The following is a 13,903-nucleotide window of genomic DNA, read 5'->3' as shown; positions in this document are numbered from 1 at the left end:
ACTTGACCAGAATACTCAAAACTGCTCAACTGTGGCTTCATTTGCCCCTAGAATAAGTCAAAACACCTGAAAGGGTCAATAACGCACAAGGTATCTTTGTTTCGCTCCATTAGTGTTAGTCAAATATAAAAAACCAGCGAAAACAAGTGGAAACCCGAGGAAAAACCATAGCTACAAGTCATGGAATTTGTGTAACAAAGTAAATTTTATGTGTGCTATCTTAAACTTTTAAAATATTCTTATTTGTGCAAGCTGGCAGCTCATGGAGAAATAGGTTGTGCGGTAAGCATAAACTTGACATGCACAACCACACTTGTAAGTTAAAATAAATTTTGCGCAATGAAAAGTTTAGGGAAAAACCCTCCAACCAAGGGTGGTAGAAAATAATAATAAAATAATATGCAAAAAATTGAAGTATGATTTATGTTATAGGTTGTGTATGTAAATTATTATTGAGTTTAGGATTGCTTCAACCAATAATACAAATCCATGTTGTCATGTCACGAGGATACCATTTGATCTTAACATGAAATACATGACCATGATGTCATCTTATTATCGTGTTGGGTATTTAGATCAGTTGGCATGGGATACTCTGAACTGATGTTAACTAACTCTTACTTATTATATATGCAACAAGTGCCAAATAAAGATGCTAATGATAGGGCAATATGGAACTCTATACTTATGATGAACAGTTGACATGAGTTGCACCTTTCAAAATGTTTTATTTTAATTTTTTAAAATCAAAGCTCTCGCACATGTATAACCCATGCTTCCCTCTGCGAAGGGTTGAGCCTAATACAAATTGAATCAAAAGATCCTTATGTTTCTAAATTTTGTTCTAGACCAATATATAGGTACATACAAAAGGAACTCACTTGCACACAAAATTTTCTACATTGTTCATGAGGATCTTGAAATGTATTATGGTGCAATCTATCTTATTGCTTCTTATGATCTTTTGTTCTATGTGAACCACTACTTCATGATATACGTGTGTAATTGATGTTTATTCTCAATAGTAGCTTACACATTGAGCAACAATAATCATTAAAACTATGTAACTAGGTACATGTTGTTTTGTCACCTTTATTCTCAAGGATGAGCATAGGTTAATCTTCAGGATGTTGATATAAAGTCGTGTAGGGTTCCAAGAATCGAAGAGGAACAATATACAAGCACCTGAAAGTAATAAACTTCTCACTTTCACCTCAGTGAACCTCCGAACTCAAACCGATGCACATAATGCAATGTCAAGAATAAAAGTGCTCAAGTCCTTCACTCCCAAACTCCAGCAAAGCTACAAAAAACCATGGGGAAATAAGAGAGGAAGAACAAGTGAGGATATTGCGAAAGACTCGTCTAGATTCACTATCTTACCCTCACTAAGAGAGGATATTGATTGGTGAAAATGTGGATCTATATATCCTCTATCTTTTCCCTCAAAAGGATTCAAGGAGCATATAAGGAGTAAAGAGTTAGGGAAAGCTATTCAAGGTAAACAATCGAGGAGAGTGAAAATACAAGAGTTGCTTCCACTTGTGGAAGAAGAGGCATTATATATGTCTCTCAAAAAACTAGCCCTTATAGGAAACTTACATGGAAGTCTCTGGCCTGCACAAAGTCTCCGGTTTGGGAGACTGAAGTCTCTAGCTTGGCCGAGCTAGGACAGAGAAGGGCTGGAATCTGTGGACCAACCAGTCTGTCTTCACAAGTCTCTAGACTGACAATTGGAACACACTTGCAACCTCGCTAAATATTGCGAGGCCAGAGACTTAGTCCGGAGTCTTTGGTGTCGGCACACTGGAGTCTCCTGTGTCGTAGTCTCTAGGCTGAAACTCTAGAAACAATTAAAACCAAAACTGCAAGATCTTGAACATCTGAACTTTGAATAAGATGAAACTATTTTTTTGGAAATATTAAGAACCAACAAGGGAGATTTAACCAAAAGTTTAGAGGTGTGTGACATTCTTCATCCAAGAACCGGTAAAAACTCCAACATAAAAATGAGCATACAAAATCCCTTTTCGATGAACTAGAGCTTGCCATGGAAATAACGACAAGCTCTAAATCCTCACATGCGTATGATGCAAATTGAAACCAAGAAAACAACACCAAATATGCAAAGGTTTGAGATCTCTTCGAATGATATGATCAAAAGCTACTTACTAGAGAGCCCCTTTTGATAGAATGGCTAACGATCCTAAAATCATGTCTCTTAACAAACAACAAGAGACCAGTAAAAGAGAAAATGTGTCAAAGAAAAAACCTTATACTTGGGGATTTCACTTGATCTATATGATGATGCTTTTGAACGCTTCAATATGGGAAACCCCTTTGGATTGTGTTTGCTTAGTGAAGTATTCCGGATCACCCCCATATTCCACTATGAGAGATCTTATTCTTAGACATATCTTTACATATCCATAATCATTAAATGTATGGCAAGCTTCATGCACATTACCTCTTTTGGACTGTTCATCTTGAATTTGCACTTTGACTTGATCAACCTCAAATCATTTCTCCTTTCTTCACAATGATGATGTTTTGAAGTTAATCGTGGATGCTCAAACAATCTTCTTCTTCGTGTTCCGCTTCATCTTGCTCTTTCTCTTCCTCTCATCTTCCAAGACATGCTTTCAATAGGCCCAACTCACATGATCATTCATTGGATCACATCTTGAACATCTTGGCCATCACTTGATCTTCTTCACTTTATTTTTATTCAACCTTGACACCAACAAATGATTCAAATATGGCATATGAACAAATCCTTTAAATCTAAATCAAAGCAAACTAATCCATGGGGATTGACATTAATTAACAATACAACACATGGGGGATCTGTGTGTTTTCAATATCCAACAGAGATTAGAGTCCTCAAAGGACTTGGACTTGTGTCATCATTCCCTCTACATTCGTTATTTCTATCATTACCTTTAATTGTTATGTCTCGTTTCTTGTATCACATCTGATAGGTTTTTTCATCTAGTTGTTTTAGCTTCACTTTATTTATCAACAAGTATCTTTGAAAGCAAGAAAAAGGTTAAAACTGCCTATTCACCCCTGTAGGCGCCATCTTTGATCCTTCTGAATCACCGGGATTACCTGGTGCTCCGTTCGTCGGTGCTTTTGGTCTAGTTTAGCTAGGTACCTCCTCCATCACTGGGGTTTCCCATAGGTGTTCTCTAAAGAATGGTGTCATCTAAGGGTTTTGGCCTAAATATCCTCGTATAGCCCGATCTATTATTCCTAATGAAGCGCGAGAACACTCTGCCGTCTAACAAGGTCCTTATAAAATCTTGTGAGTGGCGTAGTAAAATATGTCACTTCGCCATAAATCTGTGGTAGAATTTTGAATTTATTTATATGTTCCGGAGTGGTTAAACTTGCAAAGGAAGATGACATTGGTGCTGGTTTGCCCGGAACACTTCCTCGAGAAAAGACGTAATAAGAAAAGAAGAAAAGAACTATGTCGTCCCAGTCTATCCAGCTAGCGGGCTCTTCAGATCAGGTTTAGTACTAAGCACACAACTAATCATTTCTCTTCCAACATCATCCATATTCTACATCGATTAGACTAGCTAGTCGGACACGATTAATGGCTCCCGTTGCTAACTTCTTGTCCTCTCAAATCTGCTGCCATCTGCCAACCAACTAATTAACACAGAGTGCTAGAGAAGCTAGACTTAATAACCAAGTTAACTAACAACATATCGACACGGTTTGAAAACCGAGAACAGAACAGATTGATTAGCCAAAGCATCATCGGAATCATTTTTAGCACTTATTTTTGTAACTTATTAGTATCCTATGATCACCTTCAGTTACTTACCACACGTCAGTTCTCAGCACGGGATGTACGTATGTACCTATGATTACTCAACTTCAGCTACAAATTGCCTGATTAGCTCAAGACTACATATATCTCTTCTTATGGAGGGGGGCTAGCTGGCTAGGTTAGATTGATTCTTGCTTTTTTAGTGCCTTGGAAGCGTCGGATCTTTTTCATAAGAGAAGCAAAGCATACTGTCCTTACCTTCAAAGTTTAAAGACTGATGCTAGCTTGCAGTGCTGCCTCCATTTGCCATTTGGAACATTAGGACTTCGTCCAATTTGGAGTAATTCTGCGGCGATGCAAACGACAACAGGAAGGCTCCTAACCTCGTTGGCATCGGCATGGGGCATTACACGCTTAATTATACTACACCCTTTCGTATCACTTTATTTTGTTCTCAGTGACTGTTACGAAACGGAGTCGCTTCTGGACCTGTCACAGTGTGCAGTGTATATGAGAAGAGAGATACTCTTCTCATTGTCCAATCAAGATGGCCTTAATTTAACACGGTTCCTTACTTTATTTTCGTTAAAAACGTGTTGCCCGGAGAAAGATTGCTGTTCAACTAATCGCATCCGGCTGTACTGACAATATTATAAAATATGCAATTTAACTGGATGTGGCAAAACGCTACTATCTTCCCCTAAATAAACACATTCCTATCTTCTGCATTTTTTTGGCACCCCCAAAAGAAAAAGGGCATACACAAAAGTACAAATCACCGTATAGGAACTGAAGATATTTTCTCACACCGACATATAATTCTTTCTTGCTGAGAGAGGGTTGGGGACAAGGACATATATTAAAAAATAGTAGAAAATCACCTGATATTTCCTCCGGCCTGTTTCTTTCTTCTTTACAGGGAGGGTGAGGACAAGTAGGGTTCTAGTAGGATCGTGATATATAAAGTTGCACCTCGAAAACGTATACATCATGACCATTGGTTAGATATCATCCATATGTGGAGTATTGAAATGATCCAGTTAAGTCGATGAACCCCGAGATACCGTGACATGCAGACTGTTAGAGTTGTATAATACCTTTTCCGTTATTCCCCAGGGTATGAGGGGCTTACCTGCACATTGTCACACATGTACATGTACTGGTCTATGGCCCTCTGTGAATACTAGTTGCTATTCATCAACATGGTATCAGAGCCCCAGGTCTCGAGTTCAAATCCTGGCTTTCACAATTTATTCTAAAAAACTATCTCCTCTCCCCGCAGCCTCCTGCCGTGTGGATCCGGCCTTCCGCTGTCTCTTTGCCTCTCTACACGTGTTGACTTGTCTTCTCGTCTCCCCGTCACACGTGAGAGGGGGTGTTGACGTGTACAAGTAGATTGCCTAGCCCTTTCCATCAGTTCGGACTTTTGATTCAAGTGGCTAGTGCATGAAGCTTAAAATGGTATCAGAGCGCTCATCACCAAGAGCGGCACGAGAGAGAAGGTCTTGAATATACTTCTCCTACCCAGTCCACATTCTGAGTCAGTTCATGGCTGCTCCCACTAGTGTCCACTATAGTCATCTTCTTCGTGTCCTTCGCTATCTTCGTGGCACTATCTCTCGTCGGCTTTTCTTTCCTCGCTCCAGCTCCTTACAGCTCCAGACCTACTCAGATGCTACCTGGGCTAGTGATCCATAGGATCGCAAGTCTCTTTCTGCCTACTGTGTCTTTCTTGGTGGCTCTCTCATTGCTTGGAAGACCAAGAAGCAGGTTGCAGTCTCTCGTTCGAGTGTTGAGGCTGAGTTGCGGGCGATGGCTCTATTGACGGCTGAGGTGACTTGGTTACGCTGGTTACTTGCGGACTTTAGTGTTTCTGCTGACGCTCCGACTCCGCTCTTATCGGACAGTACTGGTGCCATCAGCATTGCGCGTGATCCGGTGAAGCACGAGCTCACCAAACACATCGGTGTTGATGCTTTCTATGTGCGTCATGCTGTGCAGCATCAGGTTATGGCTCTTCATTATGTGCCTTCAGAGCTTCAGCTTGCTGACTTCTTCACGAAGGTCCAGACTAGAGCACAACATGGTTTCTTTCTCTCCAAACAAGTGTTGTTGATCCACCATGAGTTTGAGGGGGGGTGTTAGAGTTGTATAGTACCTTTTCCGTTATTCCCCAGTGTATGAGGGGCTTACCTGCACATTGTCACACATGTACATGTACTGGGCTATGGCCCTCTGTGAATACTAGATATCAAGAGGGTGCGGAATTTTTCACGCCCTTTGAAGTGATAAAATGCATTCCTAGTCTCGGGCATACATGCAAGGTCAAACACAATTTTTGAAATGCAATTTATAATCGTTATGAATGTTTGTTGAAATTGTGTAAAACTTTTTTTTATAGAGAAGGAAGGATAGCCCCCAAACACCGAGTTATAACATGTACCTTCGTAGATCTGGTTCAAAAATGATAATTAACCATGTCTATCATGCACAAAAAGTGGGTTGCAATTTTTTTATATAGTTACACGTATGATGCAACTGAGAAAAAAATACAGTATGCTTCAAAAAACATATTCAGGTAGTACAAAATCACATGGTGATATATGTAAGCCCATATATTTTGCATGGTGCATATGGCCATATGTTTTCACCAAACTTTTGAAACGTGAAACATGCATGAATTTTGAATTTCGATATACGATCGGAGCATCTCAAGCCTCACACAACCCACAATTTCGATATGCATCAGGACGGGGCTCCATGTGTCTCCTGCCCCGGCCAGGTCGCGCCATACTGCCATCTCTCTTCAGCCGCACTCCTCACTCCCCCGCGCTCCTCTTCGACAACACTACTGCTGGCAGTCAACTTCGCGTTGCGCGCGCAACCCCAAAGCGCGGCCACAATGGGGTGCTCCTTACGACACCCGCACCACCGATCGATCACACCATAAAATCCCAACCAAACCCAGTAACCCACCCACCACTCTTCGTGTGCAACCACGGCAAGGCTTGCGTATCGTCCTCGTTTTAACTCTTTAATTCTCCCCCTAGGCGAGAAAAAGAAGAAGACCAGCTGCTAGTTAGTTGCTCTGCAGCTAGCTCAGCTAGCTAGGGGTGCGTACGTACCTGCAGGTTGTGAGGAGGCGACGAGGGAGAGATATACATGGGCAGCTTGGGGTCGGAGGCCGACCATGGCGGCAGGGAGATGTTCCATGGCCACTCCGACCCCGTCGTCGACGAGCTCAACAGGCTGGAGAATCTCCTCAGAGGTTTGTTTCCCTCATCTAGTCTGGCTTTGATTAGGATTCAGGAGCATGTGCAACTGTGTGCATGCATGGTCTTTGGCCATGCATACATTGGTATCATGTTACCAAGAAGAGTTTTAGCCATGCAAAGTTCTAGCTCAGTGGTAAGGCAAGCGAGTGCGCAGCCAGCCCACCCGGGTTCGAATCCCCATCTCGCGGTAATTTCGCAGGGAGGGGCGAACTTTAAACTGGGTTATCATCCTAGCGTCCATCCGCGGGGAGAGTCTCATCCTACCTAACAGCGTATAGCCAAGGGAGGTTGTGCAGCTTTGCTTATGTATGTGTAGTATGGGGGTTATGCGAAAGAGCTAATTAAGGACAACTTTTTCATAGTTATTTTGCAGCTATCAATCTAGTCCGACCAAAGAAGTCCCATAAGTGCAGTTTTTATTTGAGTTTATTTTCTTATATGACGGAACCTCATTACAGGGCGGGGAGCTCCCGCATTGCATTATAGAAGAGGAAAAATGGTACAGTTAATAAGGGAAACCAAACCCAAAAACCATACATCGCGCGGTTAATTCAGGGGAAACCGACAAAAGGCCACACACTAAAACTCATGGCACGCCGTATGTGCATGAGTGCAGTAGAAACACATTTTTTTAATTTTGCAGTAAACATGGTTTTATTTTAATTCTGTAGTAAACATGATTAATTTACCCAGTCAATATATATTATGCTGTGACATACCATGCTGCAGGCTGAAAACAGTTCTGGAGAAGTGGTGCATAAAACCATCTTTTGAGCTACTTCCTTGATGCAACTGAAATGAACTTCAACAATTGCATGAGAAAAAATAGGTTAAAATATTTAGTGTTTTTGATGAACACCGAAGCTAGCTGATAAAAGATTCATATCTCTTTCAAAACGGAAAAATAAATTCTGGGAGTCTGTCTTTCTAAGACGTGCTCTGGGTATATGTAGCTTTTCTTCAACTGGAATAAACTAGACAGGACCAACAAAAAGTATATTACAAGAAATTTGCTCAGATTCTACGGTACAGGTGTGACAAAACCTTGGAATATTTGACATGCTTGGTTGGTAGGATGTCAGCGTGGTTGAGAATTATAGTAATCTAATATGCATAGTTGGCAGGGTACACACACATTAGATTGTTCTTTTCGCACTTGTGTAGAACTGCAGTTTGTAGCTTAATAACCACCAGATATTCAAGTCAGTCATTTGTGCCGACAGTACAGGGTTCTGGTGAGTTGTGTGACATGTTTGAACTGTAAGATGCATAGGGCTAATTAACCTTCTTGCTTTTGCACTGCCCTTCGATTTAAATGTGATAAACTATTTTTGTTCTTTTTTCTGTGAGTAACAGACACACACACAATCTAGACGACTTCGCAAAAATTGAATGGATACATGAAGTGTCCTGTTTTGAACCTTTTCGTTGATAGTGGATTCACCTAACATATTTCTGAATGAAATGGCATGGCAAACTTGCAATTAATAGTACTCCAGCAGGGTACTTTTTCACTAAGACTCCTTGTTCAAAGCTGTTACTGTCATCCGTCTCATTCAACCACTAGGTGCTGATTCAAATAACTTCTGTTTCACTCCGAACAAAAGGAGAAAAAGGCTAACTTTTTGTCCAAAAGTAAAAGGAGCAATAATTACCTTACCTTTCTATTCTAAGCTTTTGGGATAGACTCTACACTCCGTAATGTTTTCTACCGAAATATATTTTTTCTTCTAGAAAAGAATATTCTACAAAGAAAAAAAACCAGAGTGTCACGACTGCTCTTCATTTAAACTTTGGTCACTTCCTGCAGAAAAAGAGCGAGAATTAGGACACACATACAGTGAAGTAAAAGGTCTGAAGGTGACAGATGTATTGAAGGACAAGGCAATTGCAGAGGTACAATTTACTTCATGGGTTAGCTTTCCTTGAGTTGTTTTACAAGTTAACTTGCACTCCACACTGCAAACTGGATGCAAATTTGGACAAACTAACTTTACCTGACATGTGCTACAGCTGAGCAAGGAGCTAAAGAAACAGGATGAGAAGCTGAGGAGCCTAGAGAAGCAGCTTGAGCAGAAGGTTATTTACTTACCCAGATCATTTGATTTGACATCAAGACAACAACCTATATTTTTTCCAGGTTATGTGACGGGCAAATATGATTTGATATGACAGAATCTGGATGTGAAAAGGTTATGCAATGAGCGGAAGGAAGCGTTGTCTGCACAGTTCGCGGCAGAGGCGTCGCTCAGGAGGATCCACTCGTCCCAGAAAGACGAGGAAGTGGTTCCCTTTGACGCCATCATAGCGCCCCTGGAGTCTGACATCAAGAAGTACAGGCATGAGGTACACAAATGTGAAGTCTGGATTCAGCACCATTGAGCAGAGTGATTAGCAGACTTGCATAGTTGCATATCATGCTTACCTGTGGGCTGTGGCTGCTCGTTCGTTTCTTGACAGATTGCGGTGCTCCAGGATGACAAGAAGGCGCTCGAACGGCACCTGAAACTGAATGAGGCAGCACTTATCGAGGCTGGGGACATTCTGCGCAGCGCACTCGAGAGAGCACTGATCGTAGAGGATGTCCAGAACCAGAATATTGAGCTGAAGAAACAGATGGAGATCTACCATGTATGTGCACACAGAAATCCATCGTTGGCATGGCATCAAAATCTCTTTTCTCTTATATAGAAAAAAACATTGCATGACTGAACCTTCTTATGTGTGTAACTGAACTTTTTTTATGTTTAACGCGCCGGACCTGCAGGAGGAGAATATGCTTCTGGAGAAGAGCAACAGGCAGAAGGTACTGGAGATCGAGAAGCTCACCCACACCGTTGGTGAGCTTGAGGAGTCCATTCTTGCCGCAGGCGATGTTGCCAATGCTGTGCATTTCTACCAGAACCAGGCAACCAGGTTGAATGTAAGTGAGACTGATGTCAGTGTTCAGAAGTTTGGATCGATCCCATTCTTGTTTGTTTCACAACGATATTGAGCTCATAGGAAGAGAAGAAGACGCTCGAGAGGGAGCTGGCTCGAGCCAAAGTGTACGTCAACCGTGTGGCAACGACGACAGCGAACGAATGGAAGGACGACGCTAACAAACTGATGCCGGTAAAGAGATGGCTGGAAGAACGAAGGCACCTGCAGGTACAGAAAAGATGGAGTGATTGGTGCATATACGTGATATTGCAATATCACATCTGAATTTAACAATGACAGCTATCATCCAGGGAGAGATACAACGGCTGCGTGACAAGATAACCATAGCAGAGAGGTCCGCAAAGGTGGAGGCCCAGATTAATGTAAGAAATTCTACGAGAATATCCTGAGCAATTTGCAGCAATCAATTCTTACCTCAGCATTTAAACTTTTATTTTGATGCTTTCACAGGACAAACTCAAAAGGAGACTGAAATCATTGGAAGAGGGCATGGGAACTGAAAAAACCAACACGCCTGCCAATGAGGCCAACAGAAAAGGCACTCCAAAAAGATCAACATCTCAACCAAGACAACCCCACACACCAAGAATGTCACAGCAACCGGCTTCACTCGAAGGCGCTGTTGACAAGAGAAGGCCAACGTCTCAACCAAGGGCGACCATGGCAGGGAAGGTGTTGAAGCAACCTAATTCAGACTCGGAGCCTGCCGAGAAGGTGAGAAGCGTTAAACAACCTGACAGCCCAAGAGTGAGGCCTGCTACTGCTAGAAAGGAGCGTCCTGTGAGAAATCTCCTGTGGGCGACAAGCAAAGTAACCAGCGATGCTGGGAAAGAGAACAAGGAGCAGAATCCAAATTACAAACCACGTTTGAGTGCTCCACATGTGCAGGTACACGGTGGCACGAAGCCACAAGCTGTATTTGATGCGAATGGAGACTGTGGAATTCAGTGCAGTGAACATCACAAAACCATGGATCTGGAGAACTTGGGTGAGAAAACGGTCGATGCTTCTAATGCTGTAGAGAGTGCCCAGGGTGGAAATTGGGAAATTTGAAAGAACAAAATTGCAAGAGGATATCTAATACAAGAAGGGTGAATACCATTTATCATGTACAGGTAGGTGTGGTTTTCCTTTTCTTTGCTAGTATTTGCAGACGCTCCTAGATAAAAGTATTTGCAGTATCTTTTACTTTTTAACAATTCTCTTAATATTTCTTTACAATTATCTTGTAAATTTAAAAATCTATGTTTCAAAATATACATAGGACCCGAAATTACACCTGAAGTTCTTTGGATCTGATTTTTTTTGTTTTTATTTGTTTCATACAGATGCAGCGTGGTGATTTATTTTAAAGAGCAGGTTGTGTGTCTCCGCTATTTTCTTCAACTGGGGAGATTGTTTGAACAGCAAAACCAGCAGCTTATCTTGTCTTGTTTCTTTATTCTCTCTTGTATATATGTAAGAACTGTATCACATTGTTGAGCAAAGCAATTTGTGCCTAAAAAAAGATCCAAATGTAGTTTGTGGTACTTCGAGATAAGGCCTGATTTACCCAAAATAAAGGAAATTGCTGCTAATGTAATGGACGGAATACCAAAAGAAGGGAAACATCTTTCTGTACTGTTTATTAGAATCTTTGTTCCATAATTGTTGTTGTTCCATTTTCCGCTCTTTATTATCTACTAAAAGATAATTTCATTACTGTTCTTCATAAGGATGGATTGAGTGCATATCGTAGTCACAGATTCTTGTGGAATTTCTCTCTTTCATACACAGTGTTTTATTCAGAGTATCTTCTAAAAAAAATTCATACAGTTATCCAAATAGGTGGAAACATAATGGCAATGAAGGGTGTTCATAGGCCAATTATAACATGAGAGCAAGCATGCGAAAACCCATAAAATGCTCTCTTTTTTTCCAGGCAAAAAAGGTTGTCTGTTGAACATTTGGCCCATACATTTGTATTCATGCATGCCGACTGAAAATTTTGAAGGGGAAAATTAGAAACATGAGAAATCACAGATTAAGGATAGAAATTATTCAAAGATAAATCCATATAAATTATAACCATGCCAGAAGATACAGATTACTAAATAGGGCCATTTGGCAGAGTTGTAGGGAAAATAAGCAACAATGAAATGACTCTCTGGTAGCAGCATGGGTACAAGGCAAATTAGAAGCATGAACGTTCCATTCCTCTAATAACAACATAATATATTCAATAGAAATCAGTAAATGAACACGATACACAGCAATGATATGAGATATAGTATAAATTCACTAGTTAAGGCTTGCAAACAAACTCTAGTAAGGAACACATTACTTCACCATGAGTTCAGGCAAGTGCAGAATTACACATACGAATTATTCATATACTGGTTTTGTACATCTCAAAATTGACAGTGGTGGTCTAACTGAAAGGGTGTGACGTTGCTTTATTCACATAACACAACTGACTCTGAATAACATGTGTACAATGAAAGAAAACCCGCGTCAAGTTGTGCTACAGCCTACTCCACTTTCCCCTTCCCCTGAGAATCATCACTCACTTGAGAAGATGTTGGCTGGTTAATACTTGCTTTAGCGTTGGCTAAGAAGGTTGCATCAGGCTGTGGCTCTTGGCGGGGAGTCTCCTTCATCGCGGAGTATATGTAGAAGCCGATCACAATATTAACCGATATGACAGCAAGGAACCCACTGGCCAGTGTTTGCGCTGAGGATGACAGCTGACTCACACCTGACAAAGGGGAAGAATGTTATTTCCTTACGGATATAGGTGCTTCACTTTCTTAGAAAAGATGAAGTACATCACGAAGTAGGAGGAACAATAATCAAACCTGGAAAAATCTGGTGGTAAAAAGCATAGATGATTGCAACTGGGGCCATCCACATGAACATTGATGCAACAGCAAACTTAGTTATTACTTCCGACATTGTTTCTCACAAGGAAATGCTGATACGAAGGCCAGATGAACACACACCATGAGTTCAGAATACAGATAACTGCTGGGAGATATATTCTTGTAGGATAAACAGGACTATGTAAAAGAATATCATGGTTGTACTCAACATCCTACTCAAGCAAATATGGCTCATCAGCCGGCCAACACCGAGAGTTGACCCCTTGGTATACCCAAACTCACAGCCTCTACTCTCTACCCAAGTTCAGCATTTTGACTTGTTTCTGTGAAACTTCATACTCTTGGCAAGGTTTGAGCAAGGGCGCACAGCAAGGCTGGGCAAGTGAGGTTCAAGCTGTCTTGATGTTTCTCCCATCAATAACTACCACCTCTGTTGATTGATTAAAAAAAAAGTATGGCATCCTTGCAATTGGTTGTATTCCAACACTGAAGCTACCAAACTTTAAGTGGCGGAGGAGGATTGCTAAGAAGAAAAATACAAAATAATCTAATCGAAGACCTAAGGAGAAGCTTCAGAACCTTCAATCGACAACTAATCTTAGAGCCTACCAAATCGGAAGTTTGGATTGGGCACGAATTTTTGCGCTACATAATCCAGTACCCGGGGTTAACAAGTGAATGGTACCCGGGGTTAACAAATGAATGGAGATTGAAGCAGATCTCTACTGGCATGGAAGGAGGTGCCTTGCCTGCTCGGCCGCTGCTGGGCGGTGGACGCCGAGGGGCGAGGAGGCCGCGGCCACGCGGGAGATCCGGACTCCAGCGAGGAGGAGGCGCTGAGGCGGAGCGAGTCTTTTTTTTTTTTTTTGGAGATTGAGGCTGAGGCGGAGCGAGTCTGTTTGGTTCATCCCAAATTCTATTTACTGCCAGGGCACTGTGTTGTGTTACAGGGTGCTCCCCGTCCGGGCCTCACGATTTTCATCTAACGGTGTACCTAAAGCGGTTGCTTTTCTGGACGTTTGTGGTCCACGTGTGGCCAG

General features: G+C 41.6%; 2 protein-coding genes across 3 annotated transcripts; one reads left to right on the top strand and one right to left on the bottom strand.

Moving 5' to 3' along the window:
- Positions 1-6,750: 6,750 nt before the first annotated feature.
- Positions 6,751-11,629, top strand: LOC124701802 (microtubule-associated protein 70-4-like). The gene is made up of 10 exons (XM_047233898.1): positions 6,751-7,052; positions 8,870-8,955; positions 9,073-9,138; positions 9,235-9,405; positions 9,520-9,690; positions 9,827-9,982; positions 10,063-10,209; positions 10,293-10,364; positions 10,453-11,117; positions 11,331-11,629. Exons 1-9 carry the CDS (start codon positions 6,947-6,949, stop codon positions 11,053-11,055), a joined length of 1,578 nt encoding a protein of 525 aa, XP_047089854.1. The 5' UTR covers positions 6,751-6,946; the 3' UTR covers positions 11,056-11,117; positions 11,331-11,629.
- A 664-nt stretch (positions 11,630-12,293) lies between these two features.
- Positions 12,294-13,701, bottom strand: LOC124696865. 2 transcript variants are annotated; one of them, XM_047229533.1, is made up of 3 exons: positions 13,613-13,701; positions 12,840-12,955; positions 12,294-12,739 (listed from the first exon to the last, which is right to left on the bottom strand). In XM_047229533.1, exons 2-3 carry the CDS (start codon positions 12,934-12,936, stop codon positions 12,513-12,515), a joined length of 324 nt encoding a protein of 107 aa, XP_047085489.1. In that variant the 5' UTR covers positions 12,937-12,955; positions 13,613-13,701; the 3' UTR covers positions 12,294-12,512. The 2 variants fall into 2 exon arrangements, with proteins under 2 accessions (XP_047085489.1, XP_047085488.1); XM_047229532.1 differs by lacking the exon at positions 13,613-13,701 and having other exon boundaries at positions 12,840-13,078.
- Between the last annotated feature and the right edge of the window lie 202 nt (positions 13,702-13,903).

This window comes from Lolium rigidum, chromosome 3 (assembly GCF_022539505.1).
Source record: "Lolium rigidum isolate FL_2022 chromosome 3, APGP_CSIRO_Lrig_0.1, whole genome shotgun sequence".
NCBI lineage: Eukaryota > Viridiplantae > Streptophyta > Magnoliopsida > Poales > Poaceae > Lolium > Lolium rigidum.
The sequence above is the reverse complement of the archived record's forward strand: the minus strand, read 5'-3'. Positions and strand labels throughout refer to the sequence as shown.

Bases quoted from the DNA above. Each gene is read 5' to 3' on its own strand.
- LOC124701802 (XM_047233898.1), top strand. From the start codon at position 6,947: ATGGGCAGCTTGGGGTCGGAGGCCGACCATGGCGGCAGGGAGATGTTC. The intron at 9,691-9,826 runs GTATGTGCACAC...CCGGACCTGCAG, and splicing joins AACAGATGGAGATCTACCAT to GAGGAGAATATGCTTCTGGA. The intron at 10,210-10,292 runs GTACAGAAAAGA...GCTATCATCCAG, and splicing joins AAGAACGAAGGCACCTGCAG to GGAGAGATACAACGGCTGCG.
- LOC124696865 (XM_047229533.1), bottom strand. From the start codon at position 12,936: ATGTCGGAAGTAATAACTAAGTTTGCTGTTGCATCAATGTTCATGTGG. The intron at 12,740-12,839 runs GTTTGATTATTG...CCCCTTTGTCAG, and splicing joins TTACCACCAGATTTTTCCAG to GTGTGAGTCAGCTGTCATCC.